The sequence below is a fragment of the Aspergillus niger genome (genome assembly GCF_000002855.4).
Source record: "Aspergillus niger supercontig An14".
In the NCBI taxonomy this organism is placed as follows: Eukaryota; Fungi; Ascomycota; class Eurotiomycetes; order Eurotiales; family Aspergillaceae; genus Aspergillus; species Aspergillus niger.
The window spans coordinates 1,273,184-1,295,197 of record NT_166529.1 but is presented as its reverse complement, the minus strand read 5'-3'; the positions used below and the strand labels follow the sequence as shown (position 1 = coordinate 1,295,197).

General features: G+C 51.0%; 10 protein-coding genes across 10 annotated transcripts; 5 read left to right on the top strand and 5 right to left on the bottom strand.

Moving 5' to 3' along the window:
- Positions 1–38: 38 nt before the first annotated feature.
- On the top strand, positions 39–1,858 carry An14g05510 (uncharacterized protein; the record flags this gene model as incomplete). Its single annotated transcript, XM_059744294.1, has 4 exons — positions 39–382; positions 463–1,233; positions 1,322–1,757; positions 1,808–1,858. The coding sequence occupies 4 exons, from the start codon at positions 39–41 to the stop codon at positions 1,856–1,858; spliced, it is 1,602 nt and encodes a 533-aa protein (XP_059602359.1).
- Positions 1,859–2,433: 575 nt separating this feature from the next.
- Positions 2,434–6,290, top strand: An14g05500 (uncharacterized protein; the record flags this gene model as incomplete). The annotated part of the gene is made up of 2 exons (XM_001401136.3): positions 2,434–5,521; positions 5,596–6,290. 2 exons carry the CDS (start codon positions 2,434–2,436, stop codon positions 6,288–6,290), a joined length of 3,783 nt encoding a protein of 1,260 aa, XP_001401173.3.
- A 732-nt stretch (positions 6,291–7,022) lies between these two features.
- On the bottom strand, positions 7,023–8,279 carry An14g05490 (uncharacterized protein; the record flags this gene model as incomplete). The annotated part of the gene is made up of 1 exon (XM_001401135.1): positions 7,023–8,279. One exon carries the CDS (start codon positions 8,277–8,279, stop codon positions 7,023–7,025), a length of 1,257 nt encoding a protein of 418 aa, XP_001401172.1.
- An 880-nt stretch (positions 8,280–9,159) lies between these two features.
- On the bottom strand, positions 9,160–9,366 carry An14g05480 (hypothetical protein; the record flags this gene model as incomplete). The annotated part of the gene is made up of 1 exon (XM_059744293.1): positions 9,160–9,366. The coding sequence occupies one exon, from the start codon at positions 9,364–9,366 to the stop codon at positions 9,160–9,162; it is 207 nt and encodes a 68-aa protein (XP_059602358.1).
- Positions 9,367–11,076: 1,710 nt separating this feature from the next.
- An14g05470 (uncharacterized protein) lies at positions 11,077–12,640 on the top strand (the record flags this gene model as incomplete). The annotated part of the gene is made up of 2 exons (XM_001401133.3): positions 11,077–11,827; positions 11,880–12,640. The coding sequence occupies 2 exons, from the start codon at positions 11,077–11,079 to the stop codon at positions 12,638–12,640; spliced, it is 1,512 nt and encodes a 503-aa protein (XP_001401170.3).
- Positions 12,641–13,315: 675 nt separating this feature from the next.
- An14g05460 (uncharacterized protein) lies at positions 13,316–14,734 on the bottom strand (the record flags this gene model as incomplete). Its single annotated transcript, XM_059744292.1, has 4 exons — positions 13,316–14,024; positions 14,107–14,300; positions 14,358–14,595; positions 14,685–14,734. The coding sequence occupies 4 exons, from the start codon at positions 14,732–14,734 to the stop codon at positions 13,316–13,318; spliced, it is 1,191 nt and encodes a 396-aa protein (XP_059602357.1).
- Positions 14,735–15,768: 1,034 nt separating this feature from the next.
- Positions 15,769–16,542, bottom strand: An14g05450 (uncharacterized protein; the record flags this gene model as incomplete). Its single annotated transcript, XM_001401131.3, has 1 exon — positions 15,769–16,542. The coding sequence occupies one exon, from the start codon at positions 16,540–16,542 to the stop codon at positions 15,769–15,771; it is 774 nt and encodes a 257-aa protein (XP_001401168.3).
- Positions 16,543–16,966: 424 nt separating this feature from the next.
- On the bottom strand, positions 16,967–18,037 carry An14g05440 (uncharacterized protein; the record flags this gene model as incomplete). The annotated part of the gene is made up of 1 exon (XM_001401130.1): positions 16,967–18,037. One exon carries the CDS (start codon positions 18,035–18,037, stop codon positions 16,967–16,969), a length of 1,071 nt encoding a protein of 356 aa, XP_001401167.1.
- Positions 18,038–18,823: 786 nt separating this feature from the next.
- Positions 18,824–19,806, top strand: An14g05430 (uncharacterized protein; the record flags this gene model as incomplete). The annotated part of the gene is made up of 4 exons (XM_001401129.1): positions 18,824–18,871; positions 18,976–19,271; positions 19,344–19,647; positions 19,717–19,806. The coding sequence occupies 4 exons, from the start codon at positions 18,824–18,826 to the stop codon at positions 19,804–19,806; spliced, it is 738 nt and encodes a 245-aa protein (XP_001401166.1).
- Positions 19,807–20,095: 289 nt separating this feature from the next.
- Positions 20,096–21,418, top strand: An14g05420 (uncharacterized protein; the record flags this gene model as incomplete). Its single annotated transcript, XM_001401128.3, has 1 exon — positions 20,096–21,418. One exon carries the CDS (start codon positions 20,096–20,098, stop codon positions 21,416–21,418), a length of 1,323 nt encoding a protein of 440 aa, XP_001401165.3.
- Positions 21,419–22,014: the final 596 nt, after the last annotated feature.

The following is a 22,014-nucleotide window of genomic DNA, read 5'->3' as shown; positions in this document are numbered from 1 at the left end:
ATTGAATCGGCTGCCTTGACCTGAACAACTACGACAGCATGGTCAATGGGAAGAATGGCCAGCCGGACGCTGGGCTGAGAAGCCTCGATCATTGTATGTGGTGCCGATGTGGAATAGCAATTGTCTTCAGAGGACTAACCGCGACTGCTCGTCAATTGGTATCAGATCGAAACCAGCTTCCTTATTGGCGTTACTGGCCACGACAGAAGCTCCTCCCGCTGATTCGGTATGAGACACCGTATCTGGCTTGGGTCCAGGAGCGGGTTCGTACTCCGGCCCTGGACTCCTACTTTGCCTTCACGGCCAACCTGGGCACCCATACCTTTTTCATGGTTTTCCTGCCGATCTTGTTTTGGTGCGGGTATACGAGCTTGGGGCGCGGGTAGGTGCCCATGACGAGCCCTTAAACAGAGGGAAAACTATTATCTGGCCTGCAATCGAGCTGACGACTCATTTTCTCAGAATGGTGCATCTTTTGGCTTCCGGCGTGTTTTTCAGTGGTTTCATCAAGGACTTGCTATGCCTACCGCGACCTCTATCCCCTCCTCTCCAACGGATAACGATGTCCGGCTCTGCGGCGTTGGAATACGGATTTCCTTCGACTCATTCCACCAATGCGGTCTCGGTCGCGGCGTACGCTCTCGCACTATTGAACTCTTCCGAATCCACCCTGAGCCCCCAGGTAAACATCGCTCTCCAAGCCATAACATACCTCTACGTCTGTTCCATTGTTCTGGGTCGTCTGTACTGTGGTATGCATGGCTTCTTCGATGTTGTCATTGGATGTTTGCTCGGGTTCCTCCTCGCCTTCCTACAGTATACGCTTGGACCGACCATTGATGAGTATGTCCTTTCTGCTACCGGAAGGGGGGCTACACTAGTGATTCTCTTGATTTTGGGGTTGGTTCGTATACACCCAGAGCCTGCCGATGACTGCCCGTGCTTCGACGATAGTGTGGCCTTTGCAGGAGTCATGCTTGGAGCACAAGTGGCTTATTGGCATATAGCCAGGTTAAGCCTAGTGTGGGATGAACCTGTGCCGGCCACTGTTCCATTTGAATTTCGGCAAGTAGGACTGGTCAAGACGTCTCTCCGCCTCGTCATTGGTGTTCTTATGCTCTTCACGTGGCGAGCCGTCACCAAACCTCTTTTGCTCCGGGCTTTGCCTCCCGTCTTCCGGGGCCTGGAAAAGCTGGGCCTCATACTTCCCCGGAGATTCTTTAGGAATGCCTCGTAAGTCTACTTGCGCGCCCTTGAACAGAAAAAGAAGACGAAGAGTGTCTGCCAAAATAGAGCACAGCTAACGTAACGAGCAAAACAGGCAATACACGAAAGTCCCATCCCAGCTCCGGGACCACGAAGTGCTGCCGGGCTTTTCGGAGATACCTTCAATTATAACCACGATACGGCATCCCCGACGACGCGCTATTTCGATCGGTCCGCAGTCAGAAGCTGATGCGTATGAGACACTGGCCTATCGCGAGAAACGGAGACGGGAAAGTCTTTCAACAGCCAACCAAGCATCTCCAGTGCCGGAAGAAGGTGGACCGGTTTCGGAGTCCGAGCCACGGAAACTGTCGCGAAAGCCGTCTAAGTTACACGAGTATGAGAATATGATGGGCACAGGTGCCCCTGCTGTGGCGAGTTCTGTCGATGTTAGCTCACAAGAAGCTTCTTCGACCGTGCCCTTTCCTCCGTTTGAGTCGGAAATTGAAGCCGACGAGAAGGAAGTGTTTTCGCAGATCAAACAGCCCCGGGTGCGCTATGATGTAGAGGTTGTAACGAAACTTGTTGTATATTCCGGTAGGTCAACCCCTGTGCGTCGAGTTATAAAGTTGCGGATGCTGACTGTGTTTGACTAGGCATTGCCTGGATTGTGATGGAGGGAGCGCCTTGGTTCTTCGATCGGATAGGGCTGGCGCCATAGTAGCTTAGTAGTCGCTGGGTGGGTCCGACGGCCATCACCCATTTCGAATTCTGTAAACCTTTTGCTATATTCTCTACGGTTCAGCGGGCTGGACTAACCAAAGTCCTTGGTGTATAACATAGCTGCCGTTCTTGTACATACACCGTTGATGATCTCTTTTCTATTTGTTCTTAAAAGGTGGGATATTTAGCCATTAGTGGAGGCGAATGAGAGTTGATACTAGTAGTAGTATTTCTAGTAGGGAGTCTAAAATTTTAAGGTGGTGGTTTAGTCTAGTTGGCTATTATTGATCCTTGATAAGGAACGAGAACGGACTAGTAGCGATCTACTGGTAGCTAATTGTGGAAGTTGAGCCAAGTTGCCGATGGATGTGGATGTGGATGTGGATGAATAGTGTGATATATGTGTATAGGCAGAACAGGAAGAGTAGTCAATAGTCTAAGCACTGTACTGATATCCTATACCGAGTCCTAGAGAATGAAGATATGACGAGTTGAGGAGGAACCATGGATCGCATGTTCACTGTTTGGTGGGAATACCCGCAGAAAGTGAACAGCAAATGCATAGTCCATCCGCCAGCCGGCACACACCACGTGACATGCTGGATGAGGAAAAGTGGCCGCCAAGCTCCCTCGGAAGTTGAACTGATCTGCTGCTGCTCCATTACTTGCTTCGTCTCTTCCTCAACTTCTCGCGGCTTCATCGCCTCCCCTCCGTCTTTGCGCCTTCCTCGCCCCTCGCCCACCCCGCGCTCCCCCCGCGCGTTCCTATGGAGCTCCAATTCACTGCGGCGACGCGCGCGACTTCCACCATCACTATGGCAGTCGCCCATGGCTGCCCTCAGTGAATACATTTGTTTTGGTTCTTCCTTCCCTTTCGCTCACCCCGGCGCCGCTCTTGTTTTCTTCTTCACCCTGCTCTTCCTTCTCTTCTTCTTCTTCTTCTTCTTCTTTCCCTTCTCTCCTATCACCCATCTTCCCATTACCTTCAGACGCGTTTACGAGCTTAGCGAATACAGCAACTTTCCATTCCTCGCGATCGAACTCGTACCGCTTCTTTCACCACTTCTTTCACCCAAAGAACTTGTTTCTAGATTACTTCTCACCATGTCTGGGGTTTTCTCGACTATGAGACCCAGCGTGGAGGACCACCCAATGCCTGACGTATGCTATATGCCCTCAGATTCGGCGCCCCACGAGGAGGCCGTCGATAATACCGCCCATGACCCCATGGATTGTGCTCCCGATTCCCCCGCATCTAACATCCCTCAGGAAACTGCCAAAGCCCCCTCCGCAGAGATTCCAAAGTATCAGCTCCGATCCGTGCATGTTCCCGGCAATCCAAAGGCTGTGAGACTCAATGGAAAACATGAAGTCAAGCCCTCCTTCCCCCTCCGCACCCCGCTCATCAGACCCGATCATCGTTTCTCCCCGAATAGTCGCGCGGCCTCATTCCTCGGCGTTGATGCCCTCCAGAAGAGCGGTCGTAATGCGCATTCATCTCATCTTTTAAGCCATCTGGGTACCAGCAAATATCTATCTGCCGGCCTGAACCACGTCTCCTGGTCGAATAACAAACCTCTCAGCCTCCCTTTTGGTCCAGACAGGTCAAATGAAACCGGTTACCTTCTTGGAGGCAAGTCTATTGGTATAGACAAGAAAACTTTTCATATGAATGTCAATAAACATTCTGGCTTTACTACGCCTTCTCGCAAGAGATCAATGGAAGGTGATGGCTATGAGCAAGCTCAACCCATCACTTCACCTTCTGCTAAATTCCGTCGTGTGAGGGCTGGTAGCTTTGCACGCAGTGCTGCTACTGAACTTGAGGCCACTGCCAACGAAGATGATTGGTACCCTGGTTCCCCCATGGACATCGACACTCCTGAACACAACAACGAACCAAACATGGTTACAGCCCTTGCGGCAGTTGAATCTCATCTCGCTCTTCCTGAAACCTCTCCTAAGTCGCGTCGACTGGACGCTTCCAAAGTCAAGCCTGTCACCGCTCTTGCGGTCTCGACCACCCCTAGCACTCCAGAGAACCATATGATGCCTGGAGCGTGGCCCGAATCAGTGCCGTCTCACTGGTCCACCGATGCCGCCACCGATATCGAAGATAGCCCTATGATTTCCGATGAAGAGATCCTATCCAACAATACGGACATGGCCGACGCTGGAGAGCCGACTATTCCCGTGAATTCGGACGCCGAACCACAGCCTTCCTCACCTTGGTATGCTTACTGGGGGACGTGGCATAGCTACTTGCAGACAGTTGTCTCCATTCCCACTGGAATTACTCAGAACTTTTCCTATGCGGCAAGGTCCGCTGCGAATGCGGTTGGTGCTGCTAGGCGACGCGTGTGCGCACTTTGGAATCGCCGCGGTGGACGTCGTCTTCCTTCGCCTCCTGGATCGCCCACGCGCCTCAACCTTCGCAACCTTTCTCCGGAACAGCAGGAGCGTGTGGATCGTGATAGGAGAATCCGAAGCGGACAATCCAGCCCCCGTACCGACAAATCTTTCCCCGACTTCTCCAACGTTCCTAATTTCTCCCATAACAACAACACGGCTCCTACAGTCGAGTCTTCTCAGATTTTGCAGGACCTTGTGTCTCAGGAGCAGATGCCCCAGGCACTCAGTGACTCTGTATCTGTTCAGCGACGTGCTCATGAGCCAAAGAATGTGGGAACTCGCAAACACCCTGGGATGCCGCCAGTGAAACAGCCAGCTCGGAGATCCCCTCCACGCTCGGCTCAGCGTTCAGCTCAACGTTCAACTCAAGACACAGCCCAAAAGCCTCTCCGTCGGCAAGGAAGCCCGGGTATTCGCAAGCAAAAGCACATTACGCGTGCTGAGCGCGCCGAGAACCGTGAGCGATCTGCTGCGTTCAGAGCCCTCTTCGTTGGGGACATCGCCGGCATGAAGAAAGCTATGGAGGCTCAGGCCGCGCGTGACCGTCAAGCCTCCGCCGCAGGTCGCCGTCCGGTTGAACTAAACTTGATGAGAAGCAGCTATGAACTAGACAGAGCTCAAGACTTGAACATGTTGGCGAATGTTCAGTCTCGCTCGTTTACTGCAGTTGATCAACTGGGTGCAACTGAAAAGGTTCTCTCATCATCAATCACTGTTGCACCCAAGACAATTCTCAAGATAAGAGGAAGGCCCAGCATTTCTGGGAATAGAACTAGATCTCGCCGCGCCACTCCGCGCAGGGTTCGCTTCCGCGAGCCTGTGGTAGCCGAGTTCATTGACGACACGCGAGATTGGGGTGAGGTGGAGGACAACCTGGCACCCCATCTCGGAGATACGCTTGATGTCAATGAGAGAACTACCGAAACCAGTGTTGGCACGAAAGCCGAGTACACAGAAAAGGAAAACGTGCCGCCAGCCCTGGAGAACGAGGAAGAGAATGAGCCCATCGTTGACCCCTGGTCCCAACCAACCTTTGAGTTCCCGCTGGGTCGAGCAGTATCAGCTGTCAGTCTATTTTATCCCGAGCCAAAACCCATTCCAGAGGGCAGAACCGAGTCTGTGTACGCCGACCGTTGGAGACAGATCCAAGAAGAAGAGAGGCAGAAAGCGCTCCCATCACGTATTAAACCGGATGGTCCAGCTGTACGGCCTCTCTCTCCCGAATGGGAAGCTCAAATAAAAAAAAACTTCAAGATGGGCGCGTATCCGGAGGAAAAACCGTCGCGACCACCCTCTCCGGTGACCCTCTAACGAAGAGGAGCCTCGCCACCTGTTACACGCGCGGCGAGTGGCTTAACGACGAGGTGATCAACGGATACCTTGCCCTCATCGTTGATTACCTCCGACGCAAGAACCACAACGCCGGCCGCAACGACAAGCCCCGATTCCATGCCTTCAATTCGTTTTTCTTTTCGAATCTCAGAGACAAAGGCTACGAGTCCGTGGCCCGGTGGGCCAAACGGGCCAAGATCGGCGGCTCACTCCTCCTCGACGTAGACACCGTCTATATCCCGGTCCACAACAGCCAGCACTGGACGCTGGTTGTTGTGCGACCGGGGGAACGCTCAATCGAGCATTTCGATTCTCTTGGGGCCCGGTCTCGCCGCCACATCGCGGTAGTCCAAACTTGGCTCCGCGGCGAGCTGGGCCCCAAGTACGTCGAGGAGGAGTGGCGCGTGTTGCCGTCCCTGTCCCCCCAGCAAGACAATGGTTCAGATTGCGGGGTCTTCCTCCTCACCACGGCCAAGGCTGTGGCCATCGGCCTCGAGCCACTGTCTTACGGCGCGCAAGACACACCGCTCTTGCGCCGTAAGATAGTGGCCGAGCTGATGGCCGGCGGCCTGGAGGGGGAATTTGACCCCGCCCAGCAAGACCATGTCTTGCTATGATCGGGGACGGGGACGGCGGCCCTCCCCTCCCTCTTGGGGAGAGGACCAAAACAAAGAAGAAAAAGAAAAGAAAAAGCGACAAGAGGAGGGAATTTCATGGCAAAGGTACGAAGCGTCAGTTTCTTTGTTTCCTCTTTCCTTGATCTTGTATCTACATGTTTCGGTGCTTGCTCTGCAAGTACTCACTTTGCGCTTGTTTTGTTTCCTGGACGTTGGTGTTTGGTCTCTGCTTGTTGGCTTGGGCGTTCTAACCACAAACAGGTCCAGGTTTCTAGGCAAGAAGGAAGAGGAGGAAAGGGCATCGTTTGCATTTTTTTTTTTTTGGGTTTGCTTATAAGCGTTTCGCATTGTCTTGTATGGATACCCCGTCAGTCGAGCCACAGCTCCTGGCATGCATGTTTTCGGCTTTGTTTTGGTGCGTGTTTTGGGATTTGTCTTGGGATTGGACGTTTGGCATAGGCATTGGGCATCAAGCACGGCGCATGAGATTTGAAGACTGAGAGGAACAGCGGATGGTTATGTATTCAGTCATGCCTCCAATTTACTGTACAGCCCCTTCGGTTCGACCATTTGTACTTACGAAGGTACATACTCAAGAAACATTTTAGCTACATACGCAGCTACGATCGATCTGTGAATGACGCAAGATTCCAGGTGTAGAATTAGGATAGGAATCTATGACACTGAATAAAGAATAGAAACACAACTCAACACAACACGACACAACAACCCCTACACAGGATGCCACGGATCAATCCAGCACGGTCTCTGACACCCATCGCTCTTCTCCTTAGCCTTCCCCATCTGCCGCTCGACATCTTCCTCATCCACCAAATCCCCACCCACAGAAGAAGCCGAAGAAGAAAAAGAAGCAGAAGCAGAACCAAGCCCTCCAACCCGATGATACCGATCCCGATGCCCCGGATGATCTTTAATAGGAAGATCCTGATCAGCCTTAGTAACATTATACACCAACTCAATCCACTCAATCCCCATGAACACACTCTCTCCGACCTTCATATCCCCTGACCAGTTGCCCCCATTACTCCACAGATTCATCGCCACGATACTCGGCCGATCCGGCACCGAATAGTTACTCTTACTCTGTAACTGCCCATCCGCATACCAGGCCGACATATCAGCCACCCAGTCCAGTCGATGCGTCGTCCACGACGTCCACGGCTTGGTCAGATTCACGATCGAACTTGCCCCTGGGATCAAGGTATCCGAGATAGGATCGTAGTCTGGTTGATTGGCGTAATGGACTGTGTGGCTGTCTTCGGTGGTCAGTATTTCGATGTCGGATTCGCAGATCGACGACCGGTAGGTGAAAATGCCGGCGCAGCTGCCTTGGGGGATTTTGGATTGTGATCCGGGTTGCGAACCTGGTTGGTTATTAGGGTGTGTGGATGCTGCTGTCGTTACGATATCGTCTCGAGACATCAGTCTCATTCGTAGTCGTAGCGAACAGTGGTATATGTGTCCGAATAGACCTTCCATTTCGGCTGTTGATGCGTGGTCCTGGAATCGAGTGGTGCGGAGCACTAGGAATGATGAGCGAGGGTCCCTGGGTGTGCTGGATGGGTGCTTGAGCAGGAAGACATTCCCGTCGGTGTTTTTCATCGGCACAGGGCTGATGTCTGTTGCTTCGCGGTCCCAGGTTTGGGCGCGCCAGTCGTGCGAGAAGAGGGTTTTGGTTAGGGGGTAGATTTCCAACGTGGAGGTGTCGTGCGGGTTGGACGGGTTGGTTTGGGTTGTTTCGGGGCCGCTTTGGGGAAGGGGTGCGTTGCGGAAGTCCCAGAATTTGTAGTGCGTGAAGTACGTTGGGGCTGTAAGGTTGGAGTTGGAGGTGAAGCTGGAAGTGATGTAGCAGTCGCAGTTGGCGTCGGGGTGGGTTTCTTGGGGTGATGGTATGGATATTGCGGTTGCGAAGAGCAAGTGGGTGGAGAGGAGGGATGGGAGGATGAGAGTGGTGAGAAGGAGTTTCATTTTGAGAAGTGGTGGTATGAATAGTAGGAATAGGTGTGAGGATATATGTAGGAGGGGGTTGTTAGGGATAGTGGTAGTAGTTGTATGATGAGGATGGTTGAGAGAATGATGATGTTGGTGATTTGATGATAGGATATGTTGACATGGAAGGTGCGTCATGGCAGTCACTTCCATCAAATTGAGAGTTGTTGGGTCTGGATAATGAAATAGATGTAGTATGGTATTTTACCACACCCTTGGGAGTGAGTTGATCCTTGATGGGTTCATTTGTGGAGGGAACTATGCTGCTGGGAACGAGAAGTATACAAAGTGGCCCACTTTGTATGGAGATGCGTCCCCCCCGCAATCACTTTCTGCCACACCACCGTTTGCACGCACAACCCTCATCCTGGGGAGGTCGGTGGGAACATGGGGATCATAAACCGCGAGGTCGACCGGAAATCTTGCTTGAGGATTCTTCTTGTTGGTCAATTGTGGGTTTATTATCTGGGGTAGAGGATGTTTGTGGCATGGGTAGCCATATAACCAGGCGATCAGCCGATTTCCATTCGTTGCTCATTAATTGGAACTCTGCTAAACACACACTGTCTGCAGTCATCGCGAACCATCCACAATTGCCGCCCCCTAACAACCAACCAATGCCCACAAGGTCCAAGCTTCATAAAGCCTCTCAGTATACTCGAATGGTCTAAATCATAATGGTCCGATCTCATTGAATTCGTAACGGGAAACCTATTGTTCGTGTCAATGAGCGGAATTGTCAGCGTCGCGTCGCGAGACGCGCGTTGAAATAATTCGGACTATATTCACAACCTCTTACCTGGTATAGGCGACAGTATCTTCAGCAAACCAGTCCCTATGTCCCTAATCCAAGTGTTATTCATTCATCCAGTAATCGCGTCGCAGCCTCCATGGCCTTGATCATCATCTCGTCGCTTGCATCGGTCAGAGCGATTGTTTCATCTTCGTCTGCATCTGAATCGTCCGCCTCTCCACTTATTTCGTCTAATTTTCCGGCAAAGTGAACCCACAGGAGCGTCAGAAAGGCAATCTTAAGAGCCCTTTTCTTTTTGTCAGACGCTGGCATTGTGACTCCGTGATTAAGGATGCAAAGATGTATTAAATAGTAGGCGATGCGGTATATTATTGTTAATTGAAGGGCCAGTCTTGATTTGATGGATGGTCATTGAGGAAGAGGGAAACGGAATGAATTCTCATTGCAACCTCCTTAAGTGCGACCGCTAACGATCTCGTGTATAATTATATTATAATTATACTATCTCAGAAGATCCCTATTATAATTATAATATAATTATCTTAAACGAAACGGGTTAAGCGCTGCCGCTTAGAACTCCGCAAGAACTCCAATGTATACTGGAGTTTGTTCCACTATAGCCCACTGAGATGGAGATAATGGACCTGTTTGCCAATGACTTCGGCTTACAAAGGTGCCATTATTCTCTGTCCAAGTTAGCTTATCTCGCCTTTTCTCGGGCCCTCGCTCTAGAAGTCATGCTCTTCGCTGTTTGCACTTCACTCTATGGCGCTGTCATGCGGCCCACTGGCGGCGACTCGCGGCATTGGCTTTCGGCCCTTATTCCGTCGTCGACCGCGGCTACTTGGTCTTGAATCGGTGGACCATGCGAGGAGTTTAGTGTGAAGGAGTATGGATGCGCGCGGATAGTATAAGTTCAAGAAGCACTGGGCTTGCTCCCCGGTTAGTTGGTTGGATGTGATGAGGGAGGAGAAACTACAGACGTTCTTTGGTTAGCGACGTGCACATTTCCTTCTTGCGACGAAGCAAATCCAGACATCCATCAGTATAGGACTCCCTCATTAGCACTTATGAGGACAATGGCGCTGATTAGTATCTCTCTTTATACTCCTGAGACGCTTTATCTGGGCAAGATGCCTCATTCCTGATGGCATTTTCCCCGGAGGAGCATCGGCTGAGCTCGATATATCTGAGATTGCTGCTCGAATGTTCTGTATTACTGCCGAATCTGAAGTCAGCGATGCACTCAATCTATGATAAGCGAGCCCCGCCCGTCTGGTTGAGGAAATGAGGCCTTGGGAGCAACCGTTTTCATCGCGTATACAATATGACCAATACGGTCATTGATACGAAGCTGACGACCATGACGCTGAAGCCCTGCCCGTAGTTATTCATCTTGTCCAATCAACGGGTGATGCAACTCTCCAATTCGGGTGGCGAGATGAGTAGGAACAATGGTGATTGGTTAATTTGGGTCAGCTGAATGCAGTGTGTCTGCCAAGCCGCCGATATGTTGTGATCCGTATTGTCATGGAGTGTACCATGTATTGTCATGACTGGCTCGCGATAACATCCTCAGCGATTAACCATACTATGAGGGAGATACAACGGAATAGAAAAGTATGCCATAAGTATACCTGTTTAGATTGAGAAATACAATAATAGAAGCGCTGCTACGATGGCAATTCCCATGTGTGCAACTGTAGGTGTTAATGGTCAGGCGCTGGGATGAATTCGGTTGGGTGAAGCGGGTGCCACGAAGGAAGGCAGCCAGCGAGGGGCGGGATCTGCCTGGAACCCCTTCTCTCTCGTCGGTCGCTCGTCTCTTTTCCCTCTTGCAACGCCCCAGCCATCGCTTTTCAACCGCCAACAACCGTCATCGAACTCCACCACAACCATCTCGCTGTCATCTCAAAACTCAGGCAAAATGTTGCTGATACCCGCCTAAAGCGTTCTATGCGTGCTTTTGTATATCAACCCACGCAGTTATACCATTTCTCCGTCTCCCCCCTTTCGCCCATCATGACCACAACACTCGAACGCAGCCTCTCTCGCACGTCGAGCATGTCCATCCCTGTCTCAAGCCCCCGATTATCTCTCATCCACGAAAACACGCCTCCAGCCTTAGCAGATCCGTCCCTATCACACATCCATGACCGCCTGACTTTTCTGGACTCCCGCCTACTCGAGCTACGCTCCAGCGTTCTGACTAAAGATGGCTACGTTGACCGACGAAACCGCGAAGACGAACACATTCGCCGCGAATTCGAAGCACACCGGTCAATTTCCAGCCGAATCGATCTCAATGTCGTGGCGTTGAAGACAGACGTCGACCAGTTAAAGTCAGGGATATCCCAACTCAAGTCCAGTATCGGCCAAAGCGGCAATGAGACCGTCTTCCTTCGCAGTGATGTCGACCGCTTGTCGAAGAACGTGGAACAGATCCAGTCAGATGTTGAGCACCTGCAGACTGACGTATGCGGATGCCGCGTGGAGATCAGCAAACTACATGCGACCATCAGCCAACTTCGAACTGATCTGATTACCCTGCAACATGAGACATCGCGGCATTTGACTTCTGTGTTCAATCGATTCTCTCTCATCGAAGCTCGGATGAAGCATTCTGAACGAGTCCGTTTCAACTCGTTGGCCCACACGACACACGCCCCGATCACGCCTGTTCCTGTAGTCGAGGAAGACGGGTCCTTGCAATGGCCCGAATACTTCCCTCGCACTGTTTGGAGGTTCTGGTGTTTGAAGAAGCGAAGCAGGAGTAAGTGCAGAAAGCATGTGCCTCACAACAAGAAGCATCTAACATCAATCAGTCAATCGATTGGCGCAACTGGCCGAGTTCTATCAGCTCGGAGGATACGAGTATTGGGGCCGCATGCATCAAGAGCAGACGCTCTTTGCCAGTGATAGCGATTCCAGTGATTCCAGTGATTATCCGTCCAACCTAAGTCGCGCAGAAGCCGTACGCCTATACCCCGAGGCCGCACACCAGGCGCTGGCCGCGACCTTGGGGTTGGTATATTATAAGATTCGAAACGAAGTGGGCGAAGGCCCGAATGCTTCTATTACTCGCCCACCTAAACGCCAGCAGGAAGAGGCTATTTCGGCTACTTCGAGCAAGGAGAAGCCGGTCAAAATGGCACGCCGGCCAACCGTGTCACCTACGACGCTGAAAAGGCTCATCACTGGACCCTCTGTGGAGTCTAAGTCTTTGACCTCTGAAGAGTCTGATAAGCTTGGCTGGAATGCCTACTCTGATGTGTCAGACGACACAATGAGCAAGCTTCGTGGGATCGTATCGGACGAAGTTGGCACATTGCTTCGAGCCTTGGAGAAAGGCCGAATCCGACTTCGATCCAACAGATCGGAGCGGACGAATTTGTCGCCCACTGAGTCTAGAGCCGCCGAGTCGAAAGCTGGCTCTCGCAACAGCAAGGCTGCACCTGAGGATGAACCAACTCTGCCGAATACGATTCCTACTGAAGTATTATCTATTTCCTCTGATCATGCCGAGAAAATCGGAGATCACGAGCTTCCAGACACCGCGTCTGATGCTTCGAGTCCGCTGACTTGAGCCCCATGGGATACACACTGCAGTTGTGATATCTCTCAATACGTCGATACGTCAGTCACGTCGTCTAAACCGCCTTGCCGCTGCATAGCAGACGCTCGGGTATTCTTGGAACGCCGTTCCGCGCCAGGCTTATGTCGCGCCATCGATTGATCGAGGCTGCGGAGCCTGCTGGAACCTCCGATGAAATATCCTGAAAGGCAGAGACGACAGTTGCTCGCCAAAAGTGAGCGTTTGACATATATCGACAATCTGTCATATCCTGGCTATCTAAAGCCGTCACGGACGTTGATACCCGACAAAGCATAAATGGCGTCCTAAGTTTGATTTTGGTTCATGTGATACCCCATGTTTGGATATTGGATTTAGCGTACATACTTGGGATTTTGAGTGCACAATTAACCAGTGATTATTGACCAAGCATAGCTCGATCCGGGACGAACGGGTCGGGACTTCGAGTAACTACGTATGCGCATCGAGTTCGCTGACTTCGCCGCTTCAGACTGCCTTGAAGTGCATCAGCCGATCATAGATGATTCTTCCTAGTACAGATGCCAAAGTAAAGCACGGTTCCACCCGGCTCTCCAGTTGTCGCTATGATATGAACAAGTATTAGGTACAAGTGAATGATCCCCTCCTCCTTCTCTGTCATGATGCTCCAGCCAAGTCTAGATGGCCCTACGCTGCTGCCGAAGGCTCGAACAGATCCTTCTGGAGGACTTCCAGAACCTTGGACTCGTCGACGCCTCGGAGGTCAATGGCACCCGGAGGCAATTGAGCGTCGTCTGCATCCCCCGTATCATCGCTGCTCTCCTCCGGCGACTGATGCGTGCGTAGGTACTCTTCCTCTAGGATGTACTTGGCATCTTCCTGGGCTCGTATAGTATCAGGTGAGTCCGGCAGTACGTAGATAGTAGGGAACTCCAAGACTATGTGATCACGTAGAGCAGCAGCAAGTGAGATCTTTGGGGGCAGGGGGGCCAGAACAGGCTGTTTCGTAGCTGTCCGCGGACGATGAAGATAGAAGTAGAGGTCACGGTGGGGGGTAAGTGGTAGCGAGTCCGATGTAATTGGTGTCGCATTTGAAGCTTCCGGTTGAGCAGTTGGTGCGTCTGTCGGCTGTGTAGGTTCTGTAGTCGAGGCTGGCTCGGGGGCTGTAGTCGAGGGAGCATCCTGTGGTTGTTGCTCCTCCGTCTTCAACTCGGACGTCCCCTCCGGCTTCTCATCCCCAGTCTGTTTCTGACCCTGCTCATCACTCCCCTCCTCCTTGGGAACAGGAACCACGCGGTCATAAGAATCCGCAACAGGAGCCGTCTCCGAACAATTTCTCATCCTCTTCTCCCCATCACTCAGAATCCACTCGACCGTCCAAACCAAACACTGATTCCTACATACCACCCAGTTAGCGTTCATCCCAACCCCACCAAACAATCACCCCAAATCAAGCAAAGAAATAGAGATACACATACCTTCCCAACCACCGACTCCCATTCCCCTTATTCCTACTCATCCCCTTCGGCGCTCTAACAACCTTAACCCCTCTCTCCTCCGCGCGTCTCAAAAACTCCATCTCAGCCCTCGTCCCACCACCTGCACCACCATCTCCCCTCTTTCTCTTCCCCCCAGCACCAGCACCACCCTTCTTCCCCATAGCGGCAACCCCCTCCGTATCCTCACTATCCAACCCCACCGCCTCCAAATCCCTTACCTCCGAAGCAACATCAATCCCCCTATTCTCGGCGTCCCGTCCCGCCCGCTCAATCGAGCGCTCAATCCCCGTAATGAAGTTAAAGTCCCGGTCAAAGGCGGATTCCGTTGCTAGTTCAGATCGTCGTAGGTAGGCAGCTGGGTCCCGGACCCCGGAGCATTGGGACCAGAGTTTGTGGCGCCGCGTGCAGGGGAGGGAGCATGTGCGGGTCGAGCAGCGCGGACAGCGGTATTTGGGGGGTTGTAGGTGGCTGTTATTTTTTGACAACAAGAGGTTTGTGGTTAGTTGGTGTGGATTGGGAGAATGGTTTGGGATGAGATGGGAGGATGTTGGACGGACCAGATTGAGCAGAGGTCGGAGAGGGGGGAGTCGGGGGTGGAGGTGGACATTGCTCTTCTTTCTTCTGTGGTATGAGAGACTAAAGTATTAGGTTGAGGTGTGGTGGAGGGGTTTGGGTTATTTATTGAGGAGGAAGAGGTGGATGTTGTCTGTCGCATGCGGAGAAAAAATGATAGCATGGATGGATTTTCGTATCGGAGATTGGCTTATCGATAAGGGAGCTTTGAGGTGTTGGTGCCTGGGGCAGAAAAAGATGACTCCGTTTTAGGTGTCGAGGTCATAAGTGACATGAAGATGGTGGGGGTTGAGCCTTAGTAATATAATTTATCTTATGTCTAGTCTTTACAGAATATCAACTACCTCCACAAGCTCATATTGAAATACAGGTATCAATCATACTTTCGATGACCCCTCAAATAGTTTTCATGTGGCTAGGCATCCAACCAAGCCCTGATTCTTCCCAAAGAGATAGGAACAAGTCTTATTTCGAAGGCGATGTTTGGGATACTATTCATGAAATCCTATCGAGGGACTAACGTGTTCTCAGTGAGAGTACTAGCAAATACGTTGTGAGCGTCACATATCCGAAGAGGGCCACCCGGGCTTTTGATCACACTCGTTGTTCGGGTTCCCTCGTAGTGGATCTCCTGGATGCACGGGCTGGTTCTAAATGGAAGTTCCTAGTGTATCTTCTTATCTGCTGCCTGCTGCTCCAATACGGGTGCCATATATCCCTTACATTATTGCCCGCTGGATTGGATGAATACCGTCGAAACGGGATAACCAAGTAAACGGGTTGCCTGTAGATAAAGAGATGTTATGATGAAGGTGTTTCCTACTGGTTCTAGAGGAGCGATGGAAAATGTGGGATGAAAGGTTGATTGACCAAGTTAGTACTAGCATATCCCTGCACTGACTGTTGTGTCACTTTTGAAACCTAGAGCGAGTACTTTGCCCATCTAGAGATTCATCTCCAGCAGGAACAATTTCTATTCATCCATCAACATGCCGCTACCAGAGGGTCTCAAGCAATTGTCTGAGAAAAATCCATTTGCATCGCACTGAGATGGAACACAATACCCTGTTACTCAATCTGCTGATTCGACCGAGTGAAACCTGCACCGCGTCCTGTATCCTCCAATAGTTGTTCACATAAACTCTCCATTTCAGCATGCATCAGCGTAGTCGCGCCCTTGGATTGCTGACTTCTCTCAAAGTCAATCAAGCGAACTGCATCACCTCGAACGATAAAGTTATATCGGTTGACATCGCCATGAAGGATACCGATATCGTGCAGGCGTTTGAGCACGGATTGACATAGCGGAAGATCTTTGATGCCCGCTTCACGCCCTTTGAGCCTTTCGAGTATGAAGCCAATCACACGCCCGTGCTCATGGACATGGCCAAGAAAGCGTGGAGCAAGACCGGTGTCCTGTAGCTGTTTGTATATGGAAGTCTCTTGGGATAAACGAGGTATTTCCCACTCAAACCGGGCAACTTTGGCAATTACTGTAGTGTCCTCGTTCAGAGGAGGAGAGCTTATCGGCTCACTACCGCAGTAAGTTGCTTCGAATGTAGTAGCTGTAAGCTGCCTTGTCCGTCTAAGCTTGAGACAGTCAACCTGCGAAGGATGCCAGACATCCGCTATGCCAACAAGGTCTCGTTTCTGTAGTTCTACCACGAGTTCACCGCTGGATTTATCTCGGCTGAGATGCGCAGAATTCCAGGTGCAGTCTTTCGGAAGGTCAGGCAATGAACTGAGAGGCATGGAAAGGGTTGCGCGGTCGAATGTACCGGGACGAATTGTCAAGTATCTGACCCGGTTTTGTATTAATATTCGGTAGTCGCTGTCATCCATACTGGAGACATCCATTGAGAGTATCATAGGGCAGGGATGGGTTGGGCTCATTGAGTTAGTGCGGAAGAGGCTTTGTAGGAGATAGTGGTGGGTGGGATTCCAGAAAGTCAGTTGTCTTCATGGAAAGAGGTAATCTTCAAGAGAAACTATCTCTAATGGGAAGACTTGACTAGCATCTCGAGTATGGACTAAGCACTGGGTCAATACTTTGCAGTGAGAGAAGCGGGGGTGGGGAGTCTCCTATTGGAAATGTGCGCTATGATCATCTGCATGTGCGCCTATCATACATGTCTGGTCGGTATCATACTGAAGGAGAATTATTTCAATTGCATTACTATCCTGGATTCCATTACTTCCCTGAATATTGCCTCAGAAATTCTCAAAACCCCACATCATCCAACAACCAATCCCCTGTACATGCTATTCAATGATAAAAGACATTTTTTAGCTCCCTCTTCTTAGCGCAGCCTCCATTCTTAACAAACGCCGGGATATCAGGCTCGATTGTGCCCCCTTCGCTTAGTTCCCAAAGCTTGCGAGCCTCTGGACAAGTCTCAAAATGTTCCATGAATTGATCATGCGAATAAATTTTATCTCGGTCATCCCAGACATCATATTCGGCCCCTGACGATTGCAAGGCCTTCTCCAGAGAAATCTGGCAGCCACTGCAGGAGACACCCTTCTCGATGACATCGTTCTTATTGTCGAGGTAAGGTAGGGCCGTACTGACCATGTAACGCTGTAGCTCTGTGTCCCTAGAGTACTTCTTCGGGAAAGTTGGAACCCGGTCAGACGAGAAGAGCGAGATGGCTGATTGTTCCAGTACAAGTTCGAATCTTCTGGTTCGCTTTGATTCATCCAACGAGTATATTCCAGGCAGCGTCTTTATCATAGGGATCCGACTGGAGAGAGGAGGGGCTGAACGCCGGTTCAGGTATGGTCTGACTTGAGAAGCAGGCAGAACGGGAGGAAGTTCGTCGTCCTCAATGCAGAAGAAACAACATCTCATGAACGATGGAAGGAAGATAAAGCCGCCAAAGTCGTTGCAGATTGCACAGTTCTTTGTGCAGAGGACGTCATATAGGTCCGATAATTTGTACCAAGATGCCATGCCTGTTCTTAGGATAACGAACAGAGCCCCGATGGCATGTTTGACTACTGCTTTGTAGTATCCACTGGCGCTAGCTATTTGTCGAGCACGACGGTTGACTCGGTGGAAGCGGAACAAGGATTGGACATCAAGCATGAGACATATTTCGTGGATGAATTCTAGTGGGAAGACATCCAGGACACCCAGTCTTGAATTCAGGTCGATGATAAGGGTTTTGGGGGTCAGCAAGTCACGTATGAGGTGGTGGGGTCTAGGGAAAGTTCTGATGACTGCTAGATCGTAGTCGAGTCGATGATATGAGGCGACGCGGATGACGTCTTTGACAGCTGGATCTTCGTTTTCCTCGTGAAGACGCGTTGTTTCTGCTGCTTTGTCGGTATCCATATTGAACGCTCGGCAGTATAGACAGTCGATGCTGCACGATCCGAGACAGCAAGGTCACAAAGGCTCAACCACTGACATGGCGGGATATGTTGGGATAATTTTTGGCTCTATTATCCACTGGCTTGCAATGAGACACTTTATGAGAATGTGTAAAATTTCTCAAACAATAAGAACTTGTTGTATACATCGCAGTCACTCTATATACAGACACGTGATGTTCCCCCATCGACAAACTGGGGTTAGCGTTGCTATCTCATTCACGCTGATAAACTATGTGTACCTGGTCTTGCGAGATGTAATACAAAATAAAACATGGATGATAATGATATACATCATATATTGAGAGTGGTAAACTGCTTGCCATGACTGTTTGAGGGGGGAAAGGATAGCAATCTGTAGACAGAGCTATCCGAACAGTAGCGACCAATTTGGGTATAGTTGCCCCATGTGCTACTTGTACCTGTCAGACTTTAACCATATGCCACATAGCTATAATAGCTCTTAATACCCCATCAGGCAATTGACTTCACTCTTCTCTTCTCTTACAAGCTATATACTTCCTAATTCCAAAGTCTAGACTTCAATTCCAACCACGGCTACACCCCCATCCCTTGATTACTGATCGCATCGCGGATTTCTAATCTCGGCATGACAAGAACCCCGACTGGAATGACGCCATGAAAACCTCCTCATTTACTATATAGTCCCATTTCGACCCCTCATTTTCCATAAACATCCCAAAATTAGTTCTTCTCTTGCTTCAAAGCAAACTCTCCAATAATCAAAATGGCCTCCAAACCCTTCGCTATCATCGCCGGCGTCGGCCCAGGCACTGTACGTACATCTTCCCCCCTCCTTCCCACCACCAACTCCCATACTATATCAACCATATCCATCCCTTGAAACAAAACCCAAACAAACAACTAATAAATGAGAAGGGCGCCTCCATCGCCCGCCGCTTCGCCAAATCCTACCCCATCGTAGTCCTAGCCCGCAACCCAGCAAACTATCAGCCCGTCGTGGACGAGATCAACTCCTCCGGCGGTCAAGCCACCGGCATCAGCACCGATTTATCCGACTCGACTGGTGTCCGCTCCGCCTTTGAGCAGATCAAATCGCAGTTCCAGGGTTCATCACTAGCAGCCGCAGTGTTTAACTCGGGCGGTGGATTCGTGAGGAAGCCGTTTCTTGAGTTAACGGAGACGGAGTTTAGTTCCGGGTTTGAGGGGCAGGGGTATGATGCTACTACCTTCATTCCCCTCTCTAATCTTTTAACTGGGTATGGTATGCTAATGTGGTGATATAGGAAAGGAGCATTCAACTTCGCACAGAATGTCCTCCCACTTTTCCCGGCTGAGTCGCAAGGAGGTTTGAAATACCCACCTACTCTCATTTTCACCGGCGCTACAGCCAGCGTGAAGGGCTCGGCGCAATTCGCTTCCTTTGCTGCGGGCAAGTTCGCGCTTAGGGCGTTGGCGCAGTCGTTGGCGAGAGAGTTCGGGCCTAAGGGCATTCATGTCTCCCATGTTATTATTGATGGGGTTATTGATATCCCGAGGACGAAGGGGTGGGTGTTCGAGAAGGAGGATGCCAAGTTAGATCCTGAGGCTGTAAGTTATCTCATTTTCCTTTCGCTGTTTGGTTGCTTGTTTTGGGGGTGAGATGCTGATGTTGCATAGATTGCCGATTCGTATTGGCATTTACATACGCAGCCCAGGACGACGTTTGGGTTTGAGTTGGATTTGAGACCGTATGTTGAGAGGTGGTGATTGAGAAGATTGGAAAATAGGGAGAGTAGTATCATTGGGAGTAGTATTCCAATTTTGATTGTTCAAGGATGTGAAATTGCACAGGGTACGGAGTAGTATCTAAGTGGACTACAATATCGATTCCACAGTCCCAAAGAAAAGATTGACTCCCACAAATCTCCTGATGGCTACCAATATAAATAAAGCTGATAACTGAATCTGGTAGAACTATGTTAAACGAGTCTAACATGCAGCGACGCCTACTGTAGATAGTCCAGCAGACCCAAGCAACAAGTCCGCACAACCCACTATGCAGCTGACTAAACCAGCACAGCACAACCACTCCGCATCATCAATTCCATCATCATCCAAGCTCCCCCCGTCCATTACCACCACCACAACACCAACCAAAACACCACACCACAGGAGCCCACCCTCCACAATGTCATTCACCTCCGACCCCCCATCAACAGGGGATACCTCCCCGGTCCTGAAAGACCCGAACGACCCATTCTCCCGCTTCTACCCGCTAAAGGTCAAACCGGAGCTCTTCAAACGCCCGGACCCGATAACGATGTACCTGGGCTTCGGCGGCCAAAGCGTCTGGAACGCAGTAGCAACCATGAACGTGATCCGGACACTCGACCAACACCAACGCATCGCAAACCGTCCCTTGACACAAGCCGAAGCGGACGCCACAATCGAGCACTCCACGGCGCGGCTCTACCACAGCCGAATCGGCCAGCCGGTTGGCGTGCTCGCCGGCGCGATCGTGACCTACAAGGCGGCGCAGAACACGGAGGCGTGGAAGAAAAATTTCTCGTCGGAAGCGGGCCTGCGGCGGGTCGATTTGCTGCTTGAGGGGATTCAGAAGTGGGCGAGGGCGAATCCCGATACGTGGAGGAAAGAAGCTATTCGGGCAGGGTTGAAGACGGCGCTTTTTGCATTTGTGGGGCTGATGCTGGGAGATGGCATTGCGGGCGCGAATGATATTAATCATATGATGAGTGATTCGAGATTGAAGGGGCTTTGGGCCGAGGCGAGGAAGAGGAGGGATGAATTGAGAGGTCATGTTACGACGGGGAAGATGCCGCCGCCAGTGCCGACGACACCGGCGCCGAGGCCGACGGGGCAGGAGGTGCCCAAGAGTGAGGAGCAGAATCTGCCGCAGCAGCTGGGGGATGGGTATGGGATGCAGTCGGGGTCGGATGAGGAGGCGGCGAGGTTCGGGTCGAGTACGACGTCGTGGGGAAGTGAGACGAAGAAGGTGGCTACGCCGGCAGATGAGGCACCGAGTCCGTCGAAGGATGGGAATGGTGACTTCTGGGATGATGCTAGTCCTGTGGCTGCCGAGTACCGGGGCAAGGACCAGTCGATGTCTGGTGAAAGTGCCTGGGAGCGCATCCGGAGGCAAAATAATGTCTCGGCTCAGCGGGAGACCCGGAGTACTGTGTCTAGGCCTGCCCCGAGTTCAACTGCCTCTGCTCCGGCTCCGGCCTACGACAAACCGAGTGAGCGTGAGCTGGCGCAGGCGGAGTTTGACAGAATGTTGGAGGCGGAGCGGAAGATGTCAACGGACAGTCTGAACACTCCACAGCAGAACCGTTCTGGGTGGTGGGCGAAATGGGACTGATTGTTTGTATAGCGGCCTGTATTCATAGCGCTAACTTTTATTGTCCACGGCATGGGCCGGTAAACTACAATGGCGACTTTCCCCTCTGCCGGTTGATTCCTTGCTTTTGACCTATACTTGTCCGGTCCCAGTCGGATAGAGCTGCATGTCTCCTACAAGTAATGCTTTCGTAAGGCCTAATGCTCCCGTGCAGTTAACCGCTTCAGTTTGGAATAGCTTGATTAATCACTAAATGCCTACATAGTGTGGCAACGCTTAGGTAAATAGGTGAAGGAGCGACTTTTCTCGTGCCCGCGAGGGCCACTTTTAGAGACGAGGAAGGGTAAGAATAGAAAAGAAAGCCCATTAAAGTGCATCTTCTGGTAGCTGAGTAAGTTCTTGCTTGTTCATCATTATCAGGGAAGAGTACTGCCAGGGTATACAGTTCAACTATCACAATGACCAATATTGGAGATATGCCTTGGCTTAAGGGGAAGATGGAGAAAAATAAGCAAATGTAGAAAGAATTGGAAGAATGAAAAAGAAAAAAATGTCATCAATCATGAATGTCCAACCGCAAGTGTCGACACATTAGATGCAATGCCTCAAAGGTATGC